This window comes from Poecilia reticulata, linkage group LG2, assembly GCF_000633615.1.
Source record: "Poecilia reticulata strain Guanapo linkage group LG2, Guppy_female_1.0+MT, whole genome shotgun sequence".
Taxonomy (NCBI): domain Eukaryota; kingdom Metazoa; phylum Chordata; class Actinopteri; order Cyprinodontiformes; family Poeciliidae; genus Poecilia; species Poecilia reticulata.
This window is the reverse complement of record NC_024332.1, coordinates 25,142,321-25,159,197: the sequence shown is the minus strand read 5'-3', so window position 1 is coordinate 25,159,197 and position 16,877 is coordinate 25,142,321. Positions and strand designations below refer to the sequence as shown.

The 16,877-nt window shown below is 42.4% G+C and overlaps 1 protein-coding gene and 1 long non-coding RNA gene across 3 annotated transcripts; one reads left to right on the top strand and one right to left on the bottom strand.

The window, feature by feature from the left end:
• Nucleotides 1-2,114: 2,114 nt before the first annotated feature.
• On the top strand, nt 2,115-14,406 carry LOC103457187 (glutaminase kidney isoform, mitochondrial). Of its 2 annotated transcripts, none has more exons than XM_008397164.2 (17): nt 2,115-2,507; nt 5,798-5,888; nt 5,962-6,080; nt 7,494-7,623; nt 7,698-7,777; nt 7,844-8,007; nt 10,453-10,511; nt 11,157-11,189; nt 11,352-11,410; nt 11,495-11,561; nt 11,630-11,680; nt 11,750-11,926; nt 11,996-12,127; nt 12,503-12,595; nt 12,781-12,919; nt 13,012-13,075; nt 13,374-14,406. In XM_008397164.2, the coding sequence occupies exons 1-17, from the start codon at nt 2,278-2,280 to the stop codon at nt 13,531-13,533; spliced, it is 1,848 nt and encodes a 615-aa protein (XP_008395386.1). In that variant the 5' UTR covers nt 2,115-2,277; the 3' UTR covers nt 13,534-14,406. The 2 variants fall into 2 exon arrangements, with proteins under 2 accessions (XP_008395386.1, XP_008395378.1); XM_008397156.2 differs by having other exon boundaries at nt 5,792-5,888.
• Nucleotides 14,407-15,594: 1,188 nt separating this feature from the next.
• On the bottom strand, nt 15,595-16,871 carry LOC103457185 (uncharacterized). The gene is made up of 2 exons (XR_532394.1): nt 16,733-16,871; nt 15,595-16,440 (listed from the first exon to the last, which is right to left on the bottom strand). It is a non-coding gene; the product is annotated as an uncharacterized LOC103457185 (long non-coding RNA).
• Between the last annotated feature and the right edge of the window lie 6 nt (nt 16,872-16,877).

Here is a 16,877-nt window from a genome sequence, read left to right as displayed (position 1 = left end):
GGGATCCCGCTCTGCTTCCTTTGTTTACTGCCTCAGAGCTGCAGCGGCTTCAAAAAGCACTACATTCAAATTTTAGATTAAAAAGTACCACCAGTGTTCTTTTTTATACTATTAAATAGCAAACAAAAAAGTGCGGACATAATGCTTTTCTACGACAGCAAATTAGGTTGATTGTAGCTAGAAAAAAAAACACGGAGGAGTAAATTTCCGCCAAAAAAGCTTAACTTAACCTCAGAGATCTTCTAGAAAAAGTTTGAAATTTGTGAGCTCACAAAGTGGATAATTTGCGAAGAAAAAAAATCTCTAAAAACCGTGGAAGATTCTGAACTTAAAAAGTTGAAAAAGTCCAATTTTAAGATTCATGTTAGAATTATGTTTTTAGAAAAAAACAAGAACATTTCTCTAAGGTAAAAATGTAAAAGAAATTGCAAGAAAAAAAACATTAATCTCACAAAATGTCAAGAAAAATGTGGACGTTTTCTAAATTCACAAGTAGAACATCTGTGAGGAAAAAAACTACAATTTGGAAATCAATCTCAGATTTTTTTAATAATAAACATACATTTATAATATCTACAGGTCAGTTTCAAGAAAAAAATGCAGAAATTATTTTCAGACATTTTCTAGATAAACTCAGAAATTTCTGAGTTCACAAAGTGGAAAATTTTTGAAGAAAAAAAAACTTATGAAGTTTTCTTGAAAAATCTTACAATTTTCTGAGCTCCAAAAGTCAAAAATTTAAAAAATACAGTTTTGGGGGGACAAAAGGAGATATCTAAGATTGAAAAGACAAAAAAAAAAAAAAAATGCAAAAACAAAAAAAATAAAATAACAAAATAAAAATAAAGCAATGAAAAACTTGAAATTTTGAGAATAATCTTAAATTTTCTAGAAGAACTTTTCTGATCTTCAAAAGCCGGAAATTTCTGACATAAACATTTGAATACTTTAATTTTTGTGGTTGTAATGTGACAAAATGGAGAACCTGAATTAGATTAAAACTTTAGCATCAAACAGATGCTGATCAGTTGAAAGATAAGCAGAAAAACAGTCTCTGTATGCGCATAAACTGAGGTCACGTCTTCTGCATCTCCACATAAAAGGGATTTTTTTTTTTTTTGACTGCGTGTTGATCAAAAATACGGATTCCTGTCATTTTTACTGGAAGTCCCCTTTATTTGCCTTTGTTTTCAGGTCAAACTCATGAATATTTTATGTCCAGGTTCAGAGGAGTCAGCTCTGATCGGTTTGTTTTATCCTCCTTGGAGGTCCAGGTGGGTGGAGTTTGTATGTCGACATTTAGATAAAGCCTGACAAGAGCCAAGAGAGCAGAAAGTGGGATCAGCAAATAGTTTCCAGTGAGTAATCGCTTTAGTAGGCCATTTGTTTATGGGTGTCAAATATCACCCACACGGGTTATTAAAGGTCAGAATAAACATTTAAATTCGTTTCAACTGGATTTTATTGCTGTCGAAAAGTGCAGATGAATATCAGGTGGTTAATTCTCTGCTCTCTCCACGAGATGGCGCTAATGTCACTTTAATCCCAGAAAGGGTCACATTACTGAGATCTATTAGGATGCAGAAACAAAAACGCACACAAGATGGCAGAGCAGGATAAATCGACCTCTTTCAGCGATTAGAAAATTAAAGATAAAAGTCTAATTAAGATAACTGAAGTATAAGACTTGATTTCTCAGCAGTTTTTTTTAATGCAATCTTGTTTTTCGTCTCTTTGTAGCTACTGTTGTGTTTATTGTTTTAAATGTGAAAAGTAAATCAAATTTAAATTTCTGCTTATCCGTTTATGAGCAAAAAAGTACCGAAAGTAATTTGCTTATTTCGGTTTAAGATTAAAACATGTGGTCATAAAAACATTAATTAACCGGATATAGCTGAATTTTTTTCATCTTTTGTGTTATTTTATTTGTTGAAACTGTTAAGCATATAAAGATCTATGCAGTATGTATGTAGACAAGTGTAATAAATATTGCGTGGACAGATTTATGGATGAAAACATCGGGTCAAACAGTAGGTGGGTCTTTGTGGTGATTGACAGACATTTTAGCCAATCAGAGGCAACCAAGGGACGGAACTGTCCAATGAATAGCCACGCCGGGAGAAAGGTAGGTTGTGGATATTCAGAGTCGTAGAGTCGCAAGGAGAACCGTAAGGAGACTGTTTCCAGGAGGAATAACTCACTTTTCCAGGTTTAGTTCACCCTTCTGGACCCTATACAATCCGGAAAACTTGTTCGGTTTTTAAAGGCGAACATAAAATGTTGCCTTTTCGCTCGACGGCAGCTCTGAAGGAGTTGCTCCAGAGCCAATTGAAGTGGCCGGTCAGAGCCGCTATGATAGCTTCGCCCGCGGCCGCGGCTGTCCTCAGCTTCGCCTGTCCGCTCAGCGGCTGGAGAGCCCCGCAACCAGGCAGGAAGGCCGGCTTCAGGGGCTTCTGCACTCCGGCGAAGGGACACAGCGAAACCAGCACTGACACCTCCACAGATAAGTGAGTAATCCGGGTTATCGTTTGAACCTCTTAAGCCCCTCAGTTAAATTATTTTTTAAAATATATTTTAAAGTATCGATAAATGTGACAAGATTCTGATCAGGCAAGATAAAAACAACCTAAAGCGAAAATATACAGACTTGTCCGAAAATGGGAGCATGCAACGAGCCATGAATCGTGACCAGCAGCTTCTGCATCATCATCATCTTTTTTATTTTCATCCCGGAGGAAACTCGGTTAGACATCAGCCTAAGAGCTGCTGGTCAAACAATAACAACACAAACAACCAACTCAATGACTGGTGAAGGTCAGGCATGACTGCGTCCGGGTCCGACCAACAGCCCTGTTACTACAGCTCCATCCACTCGTTATATCACTGACAAATTCATTCATTTCAATACTGCAATCACAAATAGAGAGTTATAAATAATCTAGATTCATTTGCACACTGGTTGTTATATTTATATCAGCTTGGTTTAGGCTACTTCTGCCCAGATTGCATTTTTTGTATGTGGTTCTGCTCCTTTAGATGCTCGAAAATGTTCTGGTAGATCCTGGCCGCTCCACTCTTCCTCCAGACCAATTTCCAAATGAAATGCACTGAGCAGTTGTCTGGTTCTGGTAGAATAGTTGATGTTGTCTCTGAATCAAGACTCAATCTGTCTGGGACTCTCGAATCTCTGAGGTGTTGTAAATCTCAGATCCACACATCCTTAAAAAAATCCTAAAAGCACTTGTATACAATTAAGGCCTTAATTAAAATTTTAGAATGTATGTTAACCTTAAATACGTTAATCACAAGTTTTAAATTTTGTTGTATGACTTTTTAATCTTGTATATTGTATACAATGGCTTAACTAAGTTGGTCAAACATGTAAAAACAACTTTAATTTGCTTAGTCAGTGTAATTAGCAGTATTACAGACAATGCACAATAAATAAAGAAACTGAAACTGATAAAAATAAGATAAAAATAAACTGCATTAAACCTTTTGAATGGTTCAGAAAGTGCAATTAGGATTTCTAAATATATCGATAAAGTTATGAATATCTGCATCTAATCACTATTGCCTGTGTACTTTTTCCTTCCACACATTTTTCCATCAACGTGATTGGATACAGCAGCTCCCCCTGCATGCGTGAAACGTCCAGGCTGCAGATTAGAGATTAACTCTGAGGATGAAGGTCGTTGTCTGACAGCGTCAGGCTTTTACTGTATGAAAGGAGTCCAGCTGTGTCTCTTCAAAATGGGAAAGAGGGGCGAACACTCTGCCCCCAACAGGCTGATATCTGCAGTGGTAAACTGTGGAAGGAGAGCAGCTGGGCGTCCATGTTGTGTTTCTGCTGATGAACGACATATTAATGTGTCGCACTAATTCACTCTTCTTCCTCTGCACATCTCTCTCTCCATGTTGTTGGTCTGCTTGCTTTGCATTTGTAAGTATGTTTCTCTTTTATTTCCTCTAAGTTTTGCTCTCCCACTCTGTGGTGGTTCTGTTCTGCAGTAGATAGACGTTCTGCTCCTCAAAGCTGCTTTTACCTTGAAAACAGCTCACCTCCCCCAGTGGCTCCGCTTCAACCCCCCTCCCACTCACCCACTCTGACCTGCAGGCTTCACTAATGAGGTCAGAGGTCAGCCAGCAGGCTGCCAGCATCTCCTGGCTTCCAGTTTCATCACTTAATTGAGACGTTTTCTTTATTTTCTGTCTCAAACAAACATAAATTGTCCCTGTTTTTATCAAAAATGAGACATTTTGTTGGAGGGGAAACGACTCCTGCTGAAATAAATCTGAAAAGTGTGGTGTGCATTTGTATTCAGCATCTGATTCTGCATGTGTCAGACTGGATGGACAGCATCTGTTAACATCAACCACAAATTCTCAATTGTATTTAGCGCTGGGCTTTGACTAGGCCATTCTGTATAATTAGTTCTGATTTGTTCTTTTTGTAGAAGGAACTGCTATTCTTATGTTTTGTTTTTTGATTCTCTGTAGCTGGAAATATTTTTGCTTTTAACTTTTCCCTTTTGTACAGCTATGATATGTAACCATGGTAACAATGAATTGTTTTTATAAACAGTTCCAGTAATACCTGAGCTATGACTCCTAATATGTTTCTATTCTAACTTTACATTCAGATTTAAAGAAGAGCAGCTAAAGCAAATGAAACAGTCTTCAGTCAGAGGCCTCTTCAGATTTGTTGTGAGACTGACTGCTACATTCACATAGATCTTGATGATCAATAATTTCATAATTATAATATTCATCCTTTTTTATGTCCTGATTTATTGCGTCTGGCTTCTGGTGCAGAATTATGATGCATGTCTCACATTAGTGATGTAAAAGTTGAATGAAATGACCATTCAGAATACTGACGATTGAAAACAGAAATGATTTAGTTCTACATATGGAAGTGACACAGATCAGATTTTATTTTGGGGGTGAATAAATCTGAATTGCTGTGAAAAAGTGGATATAGGTCGCACATTAGATTCCTTTGACCATAAATAAAATATTCTACAGAACTACAGGAGGTGTCTCAAAACGACAGGTGGAGGTCGGGGATGAAAACAAATGCAGACAGAAAATCAGGACTGGTTTTCCTTCCACTAACTCTTCCCAGTAGAATCAGTCCCACTTTGGGTTTGGACTTGAGACAAACTGGAAATGTGATGCTGAAGCCGTAGCTGTCTGCTTCCCCTTACATGCAGGTCATACCTCCCATGATGCCTTGCAGGGCACGGTGAGGCCGGACTAAATCCTCTTTGCAATGAATCATGCTGTCGCCATGGTAACGTTCCTCCCTGAGGGGTCTGGTGTGGGGCGGGAACACCAACCAGCAGCTGGAGAAAACTGCTGGAAGTTTCTGCCGTTAACAGCTAGCTGCTAACACGTAGCATCCTCCACTTTAGCTGCGTTTCCATTAACTATAGAATTGTGAAATTGTGAGAGTTTACATCCGTATCTGCCATAATTTTAATGACTTATAACATCAACAAGCTTATTCACGTATGATTTTAATTATTTAATGGAAACACCATAATTGTGAAATCATGTTTTTTTTTTTACATTAGCAGAATTTAGACTGAGATTTGCTCACATTTGTAATGGAAACACAGCAGGTGAAACATCCCAGTATGATGAAGACTCCTCCAGGTCTTCATCACTGCAGCTTGTTCTGGCTGGTGCTGCAGCACCCAGACACCAGGGGACCTTGGGGGGCCTGGCGGTGGCAGCATCATGCCTCCACTCCCCTCATGCTGCTGCCTGTCTGTGTTTCCTGCAGGAGAAGGAAGGCGGGCATCCTGCCCAGCCTGGAGGATCTGCTGTTCTACACCATCGCAGAGGGACAAGAGAAGATCCCGGCTCACAAGTTCACCACTGTGAGTCTCCAGAGGACGCAGACGGAGACGCCGTCCGCCTCGCTGCTCTGATCGTTCATGTCTCTCTGTTCAGGCTCTGAAATCCACGGGGCTTCGGACCGGAGACCCTCGGCTCAAAGAGTGCATGGAGATGCTGAAGGTCACCTTGAAGACGACCTCAGACGGAGCGCTGGACCGACACCTCTTCAAGAAGTACGCTTTCCTTCTTTATCTACCTTATGGTTTTAAAAACAATTTATTCTCCTTTTCTAATTTGGTTTTAGTTTATTTTTATTTAGAAAGTTCCTTCTTTCTATTTTATAAAGTTTGCTATGAAAAGTATTTTTATTTTACTTTATAAAAATAATTTGTAGTCTAATAAAGCCAGTGGTTTTGCCAGAATTTCTGTTTAATTTTATTTTAGAAGAAATAAATGCTTTTGAAAAAATATTTTTATTTAAATGTTATTTTGTTTTTAAAGAAAACTGTTTTAAATAAAATCATGCTTTTTGTAAGAAAACACTTTATATTCAGTTTTTTTTCCATCTTGAAGATTTTTTGTTTACATCTCAGTAATTAGTGACAAGCAAAAAGAAAATATTCAAATGTTATTTTCTATTCCAAGTCATACATGGCCCATTTATTTAATCATTTATTTAATCATTCATACATTCCAGTCTGGTCTGTTTGCGTTTTTCCTGTCTCGGCTGCAGCCTGGGTTACTGAAGCTCCAGCCTCAGTTTCCTGCTTCATTTCTCTGCTGCATTGTTTTGCTGCCAGCATGAATCTTTCATCTTTGTCCACCTAAAAATACTAACCGCAGCCCGGAGTCCTCTAATCGTCCCTGCAGCTGAAAAAAGGTCACTGGATCTGCTGCATTATTCAGCAGATACTCTGTTTGCACACCAGCTGCAGCTTCTGGATGCAGCAAAGAAGAAGAAGAAGAGCGATGAGAGGAGAAACTGGATCTGTGTAGACATTGGGACAGCAGGACCCCTCCTGCAGGAGGAGAGCCAGCTGGGAGGCGGCAGCATGGTGAGCTGGGACATATGAGGACTCAGCAGGGAGCAGACCTGAGAGCCGGCTGCTGCTGGCCGCTGTCCATCACTTCCTGCTCCGCCGGCTTATTTCTAGAGCCCAGCTTGTCAGAGACTCGGAGCGGAGCACGTGAGGTGCTGGTGTTTGTTTCTACAGGGATTAGGCAGCATTCTCTCTGCCAGCTGAAGAGAGAGGTGCTGTAATCACCGCATGAGAAGGATCAGCAGGAAGGAGGAGGAGTGAGAGAAATGTGTCAGGCTGAGCTGCATGGAGCATCACATCACCAAACAGCAACACTTAACTTCTCTATTGTTTTAGAAGGAGCATTAAAACAAATGGTGGCTTCTGTGAAGAACCCGATCAAAGTCTGATGATTAATCAATTAATAATTGTCTGAGGGTTTGAACTTCACTCAGGTCAGGATGAGCTACATGCTGACAGAATCACCATCCAGAAACATTTTGTACAATTTCTACTTTTTTAAAATGAGAAAAACAACATGGTTATTTTCTTTATTAAACCTGAACGAACGTCACTTTCATCATGTTCCAGTTGGATCTGTTTCTATTGATGTTTTTCTGGTATCAGGTGTGTCCAGAGCAACATCGTCCTGCTGACTCAGGCCTTCAGGAAGAAGTTTGTCATCCCAGACTTCCAGTCCTTCTCCACCCACATCAATGACATCTATGACAACGGCAAAAAGCTGTCAGGAGGGCAGGTATGCTAACAGGAAACGCATCATCATGCCTCTGATGTTTTACATAAAGCCGCTATGCTGGCCTCCTCCTGCAGGTGGCTGACTACATTCCCCAGCTGTCTCGCTTCAGTCCCGACCTTTGGGGCGTCGCGCTGTGCACCGTCGACGGACAACGGTACCGTTCAGGTTTTTAGCTGTGTGTGTAACAGGCAGGTGAGTGTGTGACTTGTCGTCTTCCCAGGCACACGATGGGAGACACCAAGGTCCCCTTCTGTCTGCAGTCATGTGTGAAGCCGCTGAAGTACGCCATCGCCGTCCACGACCACGGCACCGAGTACGTGCACCGCTTCATCGGCAAGGAGCCCAGCGGCCTGAGGTTCAACAAGCTGTTCCTGAACGAGGACGGTGAGGACACACACACACACACACACATACAGGTCTACTGTTTCATATGTCAGCGTGTGTCCATTTGCCAACCCAGGAAGCTGGCTCACATACAGAGGATCCATATCATCGCTTCGTTACCACGGAGATGTGATCCAGCGGTAATAAGAGGCCGGCTAAAAACACAGCTGGTCTCTCTCTGAATCCAGTCTTTGTTCTCTGAAAGGTTTGCAGAAAGTTTCCTGCTCTGACCCTGGATAGTATTTTATTAATCAATCCATTTGACATTTAGGAGTTTCACAAGAGCCTCAACTTCTGATTAGACGAACAAAATCAGGCACAACACGATTGGACAAACAAATCATCACAGGACCCCACCTGATTGGACGAAATTAACATCTGTCATCCAGCTTCCTTCTCTGGCATCAGACTGACTTAGTTATTTAGTTTTTCTGATGAATCACACAGATGTATATAATAACGGAGGCCAGTTGTGTTAGCGATCCGACATTAGCGGCATTCTCCTCCCATCGTCTGCAGGGCTTAAAGAGCTCCAGCCGGGGGCCGGATCTCCGGCTTTTGACCAAACGGTCCGCCTCAACCAAACTGTAGTCTCTGGGCTTTAAGAGCTCCGTCTACAAAGATGTCTGTCAATCAGAATTCTAGCTCCCGTGTTCTTGACCAATGACTGTAAAATGGTTTGTAGAAAAGAAGTGCATGCGTTCAGTTCGGCGGTTAAATCAAATGTGATATGAAAGAAGATGGAGTTTGTCTCACCCGATAAAGAAACACGTTTACTTGAGAAAGGAATTAAAAACAAGTGGCGCTGGGCAAAGGAAAGAGGACAAGACGGGAAGTTGGCGGATTTTTTTTTACAAATTTCCGCCAACTTCAAAGGAATTCTGCAGGTATTCCTTTGGGGGGCGTTTGGTCGAAGGTAAACTTTACACCTTACAATCACAACAATACCAGTTTAGACTTTGAGCAACTTGCTAAAACTGTATTTTGTAGCGTTCATTTTGTAGCGTTCATTTTGTAGCGTTCATTTTATAGCGTTCATTTTGTAGCGTTCATTTTGTAGCGTTAACACCGGTGCTGTAAGTGGTCCGGTATGAAACGGGTTTGATGGAACAACGGTACCACAGCACTTTTAAATTTCAACAATCAGAAAACCGAAATTGTTTTCGTCGTTTTAAAAGGTTTATGTCAGTCTGCTTTTTCCTCATCAATACTCTTCCAGACCGCCCTGCACCTTAGGGGGTTAAAAAAAAACAACAACTGAGGCGCACATTACGCAAAACTGAAACAGGAGAAGCGGGACATAAAACGGAGCGACGAACTAGATGTGAATTATGGCATTAAAACAGAGAATCCGACGCTGAACAGTGAAAAATCAACACGTGATGTGAAACATATGATTAGGCGGCGCAGCAGGTGATGAGTGAAGATTACTAATGGTCAATAAACGATAAAATAAATCTAGCAACAGGAAAGAAACTAAAGTGGACATAACAATAAACCAAGAGAGGATAATATATTAATTTTTCATAGACTGTAAAAATAATTTCTATTCACATTGGTTTTTGTTCTCTGGGAAATTATCTTGATGATAAATACAGAAACAAGCATAAAAATCAAAACATCTACAATAGTGATAGTTATATTAATGATAAAATAATAGTCAGTGCAAAGTAACCTACAAATTCTTTGTTGGGGGCGGTGAGGGACCTGGATAAAGGCTGGGGGGGCGCTGGCCCAAAAAAGGTTGAGAAACTGATTTAGTTGGTAATGTTGCATGTTCTAAATTACTTGCTAAAACGTTGACTGAAAGGACTCTTATTTAATGTTGAGGGATTTTTGCCTGTAAGGCAAACCTTTAGGGCACAGACATTTTACATTTTGTTTTGAGTTGAAATGTACTGAAGTCTTATTTAAGTTTGAGTGTTTAGCTTGTTAATTGTATTGTTAGAAGCAATTGTTCACTATTCAAAGACACTTTTTATTAAACTGTGGCAATAGCAACGCTATAGTTAATTTCTATCATAACTATAAGTTTCAGGCTCAGGATTTTTTTTTTTACTTTTAGCCCTGTGTCTGGTTGACTTTCAAAATAAGAGCATCAACATAAATCACACTGTTTAATAATTAACGTCAGGGATTATTCAGAGATGTTTATAAGTACGGGAAACTAAATGTTGCCTAATCCTGTCTCTATTATTCAGTTAAAATAGCTAAATAATAAGTAGGTAGAAAACAGCAAAAGATTAAATTAATGTTACTTTAGCTATTCATTCATTCCAGTGGATTCCTGCAGCTGTTTCTAAACCTCCTCCAGCTCCACCAGATGTTGAGTCAGTCAGAAATGTTCAGTTTCCTCCCTCACCCTGCAGATGTTGACTCGTCAAGCTCGTTAAACTGCCTCGTTTCCACCTGCAGCACTAAAATGTTGCTTACGCCTCCCTACAGATAAACCCCACAACCCCATGGTGAACGCCGGCGCCATCGTCTGCACCTCCCTCATCAAGGTAAGCCCTGGCATTTCTGACCGACCCCTGACTTCCTCTGCACTCAGATGGAAATGATCTGCAGATTATTATTTTCCAGCCAGATTAAGGTTCTGGAGAATCATGCTAAAAGGGGATTAGCAGAGAGCGGCAGCAGAGACGGAGCTGCTCTGGGTTCTGCTAACCTGTACGCTTCGTTCTCACTCAGGGATTTGCTCTCTGTGCCTGCCTAGAAAACACAAGAGCGCCACCTGTTGATCCTAGTCGTATTTAAATCAGCAGGAGCCCCAGAGAGCCGCTTCATTACAGGAAGTGACTCCTCCACTTCCTGCGTAATTCCTCAGTGGTTCAGAGAACTTCAGGGATGAAGGCAGTGGCTAAAGCAAACGAGGTGGATTAGCGGTGCTGATCCCCTGCAGGTCCGTCACCGTGGTAACGCCTCCGTTTTTCTCCTCAGCTGCTCTGTCCTCATCACTTACTCCAGTAACCATGGAGACGCAGAGCTGCAGTCAAGGCTAACATCACAGTTGGAGTAGACGAGTTTCCCCCTCTAACCTGAACTGATCACACTGAATGACCTTTGACCCCGTAGTGTCTCTAGCTGTTGTCTGTTGACGTCCGCCTGCTTCCTGCCGGCTGGTTCTGACCAGGTTCTCTGTGTTTCAGCAAGGAGCCAGCAATGCAGAGAAGTTCGACTACGTGAGTACGAGTCGCTTCTGTTCATCCCCACATTTCATTTCTTTCTTCCCATCCCTCCTTCTGTTTCCCTCCTTCTTTCTTTCTTCATTTCTACCTTCTTTCTACCTCATCCCCACATTTCACGCTTCATTCCTTCTCACCTGTCCTCCTCCCTCTCTGCAGGTGATGAACTTCATGAACAAGCTGGCAGGAAACGAGTACGTTGGCTTCAGCAACGCCACGTGAGTTCCTCAGCAGAACCTTCTGGTCTCAGGTCGGTTCACTGCCGGCATTAATGGACCTGCCTGGTTCTGTTTATGACACAGTTTCCAGTCGGAGCGCGAGTCCGGAGACAGGAACTTTGCCATTGGCTACTACCTGAAGGAGAAGAAGGTGAGGGTGGCTGGTTTGTAGGGAGTGTTGTTGTTCTGATCCGGTTCTGATCCAGTTCTCCTCCACAGTGTTTCCCTGAAGGAACCGACATGACCTCCATCCTGGACTTCTACTTCCAGGTGAGTCCCTGGTTCTGGTTGGGCCCGGTGGGAGCCGGAGCTGCTCCCTGACCCGGCTGCTCTCTGCAGCTCTGCTCCATCGAGGTGACCTGCGAGAGCGCCAGCGTCATGGCCGCCACGCTCGCCAACGGCGGCTTCTGTCCAATCACGGGTGAGCGCGTGCTGAACCCAGAGGCGGTCCGCAACACGCTGAGCCTGATGCACTCCTGCGGCATGTACGACTTCTCTGGCCAGTTCGCCTTCCACGTCAGTAGCCCCTCGCGAAGCTTTACCTGGTTTCCATGGAGACGGGAGCTCATTGTCATTCTGCTCCAGGTGGGGCTGCCGGCGAAATCTGGCGTCGCCGGTGGGATTCTGCTGGTGGTTCCCAACGTGATGGGCATCATGTGCTGGTCTCCACCACTGGACAAACTGGGAAACAGTGTGAGAGGGATCCAGTTCTGCACGGTAACTCGGTTCTGTTCGGGTTCTGGTAGTCTGGTAGACTCGGTTCGATTGGGGACCCAAAGAAAAAATGGAAATTATTGACCTCATTTGATTGCTTTTACTTAATTTGTGAAAATTTGTGAGATTTTTAACTTTTGAAAAAAACTTGAAAATTTCTTGAGATTAATCTCAAAATTTCTGAGTTCACTCCAACTGAACAGACCGACGTTTACAGGCGAACCAGAGTTCACGTCTTTGGTCCGATTCCACATTCAAACCGCCTCAAACGAACCAACTAAACGTTCCACCCAAACTACAGTTCTAGTTAGCTTTCATGCTAGGCTAGGTGAGCAGAACCTGCTGGATCCTGAAACCGGGTCGCTCTTCTTCCTGCAGGATCTGGTTTCTCTCTGCAACTTTCACAACTACGACAACCTGAGGCACTTCGCCAAGAAGCTGGACCCCCGCAGGGAGGGAGGAGACCAGAGGGTGGGTCAGCTGCAGCTGCTGCTGCAGGAACACTGAACACTACCAAGTATTTCAGTTTATAGGCCACTGCAAATAAAACACAAGTAGCTCTTCTGTAAGATGTAGTAGCTGATTTTCCTCTGCAGCGCCTCCTGCTGGCAGACAGCAGATGATGAAGGTCTCCCTCCTCTTCCTCATCTCTGCAGGTGAAGTCGGTGATCAACCTGCTGTTCGCCGCCTACACCGGAGACGTGTCTGCCCTGCGCCGCTTCGCTCTGTCCTCCATGGACATGGAGCAGAGGGACTACGACTCCCGGACGGCGTTGCATGTGGCGGCGGCTGAAGGTCAGGCCCAGACAGGAAGTGGAAGCGGCTGCTTCCTGCTGCTGTGCGTGTGTGTGTGTTGTGGAGGCTGAGGTTCTGCTGGTGTGTTCCAGGTCACGCTGAGGTGGTCCGATTCCTGCTGGAGGCCTGTAAGGTCAACCCGGTCCCCAAGGACAGGTAGGAGCGTCTCCAGGGACACGGAGACACTGAGGACCCGTTCATACCTCACCATGCTTATTTCCTGTCTGCTTACATCATTCCTCCTTTCCTTTGACCTTCCTTTCTCCTGTCGCCATATTTCCTTCTTAATTTCTTCCTCCCCTTCTTCCTCACTGACTTTTTCCTCTCCTTACATTGGTCTTCTTACTTTCCTCCTTCTTATTTCTTATCATTTTGTTATTTTTTAGCCCCAAACTTCAATTCGTTCCGAAAGCGTTCCAGCGGCATTTCCATGGTGACGGTGTTTTGTGTGCAGGTGGGGCAACACGCCGATGGACGAGGCGGTGCACTTCGGCCATCATGATGTGGTCACCATCCTCAGAGACTACCACACCCAGTACAGCCCTCAGGACGCCGCTGCCACAGCCGCCACCGACTCGCAGAGCGCAGAGAAGAACCTGGATGGCCTGCTGTGACTTCCTGAAGGCTCCTTCAGTATAAAAGCACCTCATCATGTCTGTTATCTGTTCTCCCAGTAAAATAATCGGTTTTTATTCCCTCCTTTGGGTCCAACCATGAATCAAACGCGCCGGTGCTTTTATTCTGGAAACAGGAAGTGGAGTAGGCGTTCATCGTGTGACCCTGACACGGTTTTGTGTTCTGTATATAAGACGTGTAAATATGTTCAGGTGTTAAACTGTTGTCTCTGTTTTCCTGTAAAACTTCAATTATTTCCTCTCTTATTTCTCTCTACCATTTGATCATGAAGGCGTTTGTACATATCAGAAAAGACACTGCCAGACTGAATGGACCGGTTCTGACCGAGCCGCAGTCAGGAGGCACGAATATTCAGGTGACAGGAAGGGTTACCGACGGTAACGACCTTCACCAGAACCAGTAAGACTTACTGGGTGAAGTTCTGGCCCAAGATTTGGCTGAATCCTGAATATTCTCCCTGCTGATGCCATGTTTGAGGTGTGTGTGCGTTTGTGTGTGTTCCACTCAGGATGCCGAGTCGCTTTCCGATGCAGATTGTTTCTGACTCATACTTGAAGAGTCCGGTTCTGTTTTTGTGCTGACAGTTTGAAACAATCATGTTTTTTTTATTTTTTTTCTCCCAAATACAAACTTTAAAACAAAAGGAGGATCATTTCAGAAGTCGGGTCGTTGGTGACGGAGGAAGCACAAAGTGGTGGCGGAGCTCTTTGGATCATGTGACGTTTTGTTTGTCGGTGCAGCTTTCTGAATGTAACGTGTTTGTTCTGGTTCTTCTTCATGTGTATTTATGCCGCTGCGCCACCAGCAGATATTTATTCACATCCAAATAAAAAACCTAACTATAAAAAAAACAATCTGCATTTCTGTTGAATTATTAATAATTTTATCGGAAATTCAGGAATTAAGACCCTAGACTGTTTTTTTTTTATATATATTTTCAATGTTTTTTTTTGGTTTTTTTACAAAATTTTAAATCTAATTAGGATGGGTTCTGTTTTAATTAAACCTTATTTTATCTTTTTTTCTCTCCATTTCCAACCAGGTGAGGCTACATTTCAAGTTAACATTTTTTACTTTTGTATTTCATGAATTTGCAGAAAAATTAAAACTGAACTTTTCTCCTCCATTTGCAACAGAAACTAAAATACTTAGTAACATTTTGTGATTTTGCAGAGTTCAAACTGAACACTGGATGGAAAATAAATATTTTCTTTGTTTCAATGATCTTAAAAGTTCCCAACATGTGAGGATGAATAGAGTAAAAGGTTTCCAAGTGTAGTACAAAAAGTGGATCTGCAGATGAAGTGAAATGTGGAGTAAATGGTTCCAGATTTCCTCTGTTGTTCTGAACATGTTGAGCAGTAAATGTTGGGATTCTGCTTTTCCTGCCGAGACACAGCAGCTCATTTTGGACCTGTGGCTTCTGGATCCTGAACTTTGACCTTTTTCTCCTGGATTTGAGGTGATTCTGAAGCCATGCCTTCAGTTGTCATGGTCAACACCCCTTTTTCACCAAAATCCTCTGAAATAGAAGACAAATATAAAGACTTTTGTGTAGATGAGCAAGTGGTGGAGAGAGTAGGAATACAGGCTGCTTATCCAAAGGTTTGAGTTGTTGGTTTGAGTCCAGCAGGGATCTTTCTGTGTTTTGATTAAAATTGATCGAGTTCAGGACTTGAGCCTGCGGACTCTCAGTCCACTTCTTATTCCTCTAAGCTACTACGCAATACAAAAAACAAAAATGTTTTCAGTGTAAATGTACCTTTTAAAAACTGCCAAACATAAGTACTGGACAGGAATGCTTCTAGTTGCAATGTTTCTTACCACACTGGAAGCTCTCCTGCCATACCCCTGCTCTTTATTTAATTAGGGGCGGTCCCAAATTTACAGATTCAGTCGGCCTGAGCTGATTACATAATGTCAGGTTTCTTTTCCTACAACAAAACTGTTCCCAGGGTCGACATGTTACATATTTCAAAACACAGTTCGCAGTTCCTGTCTGCCTCCATAAGGCAGCAATAAAACTCACAGAAACAACATAGGCTTTCACACAGCTTTTTTAATTATCGTTTGATGATAATTAAACGATAATTACGAGGTTCTCATCAAACGAGTCTTCTGTCTTCTTCATACACAGGGACCCAAGCACAATTCTTTGTCTCTCTGGCTCATAAGCTTTGATCTTTGAGCTCTGACCTCCTGGTGCTCTTTAGCAGCTCTCCCCTGCCAATGGCTCTTCTGCTTCCCTCTCACGGCCATGAATACCTGAATACATTCTTGTAACATTTGCTCCATAATACTAAACAATTTAAATCCTAAACAGTCTACATGCTCAAAATATAAGAAAACAGATAAATGAATGTGATAAAAATATACATAATTTTTCTGGCACTGGTTAAACTGGTTTCTGTGATGGAAGCTGAAGTTTCTCTGCAGTTTCCAGTAAAGCATCTTTTTATCTGTGGAGCTTTGAGGAACATTTTCCTGTCAACAGAAGAAGAAGCAKCAGAGAAAAGAGGTTTGAAGTGTCTTTCATGATTCAAAGCTGAACTGAAAATGATTCCCATGTTTCCATCTCAGATCATTTCTGGTTCCAGGATGAAAATGAACCAGAGAGAAAAAAGATCAACTTTCCAGTTGAATCCAGTTCAGATCAAAACTCCATGAAGCCTCTAAATGGAGCYCAGTTTGAATCGGATCTTTATTGATCCAAAAAGACAAACAATATCAGACACTAAATGACAGACATGAGAAAATAAACAGGAGGAAAATCTTTAAGGTCAGAGGTCATCATCATAATCTAGTCAGTTTCTTTAGACTCAAACTGCTGCAGCTTCAACCTCTGAGGATCAGCAGGACACAGAGACCGTTCTCTACTTTACGACCTGCAGAGAGAAGAAGGATGGAGAGATCAGATCAGTGAGTGTTTCCAGCCTCTCCAGCAGCAGTCAGTGACGCAGCACATCCAGTAGATGGTTTCCAGGCTGCAGTCAGATTGATCTCAGAGCTGTGACCAAGATGAACCTGATCAGTTGTTTCCTGTTGAACTGAGAGAACCATTCTCCTCCCACTGAGAAGCTGCAGCTTTACTGGGAACACTGGATCTTTGCTTTGATGCTAACTGGGTTTAGTTCAATATACTGACAGCAGCTGGACTCACTACAAACATTTACTTACTTTAAAGTCTCTACAAGATCCTTCAGCTGCTGAACATCTGAATCCTTCAGGTTGTTTCCATCCAGGTTCAGTTCTGTCAGATGGAGACTGTTGGACTTCAGAGCTGAGGCCAGAAAATCACAGCTGATCTTTGACAACCTGCAGC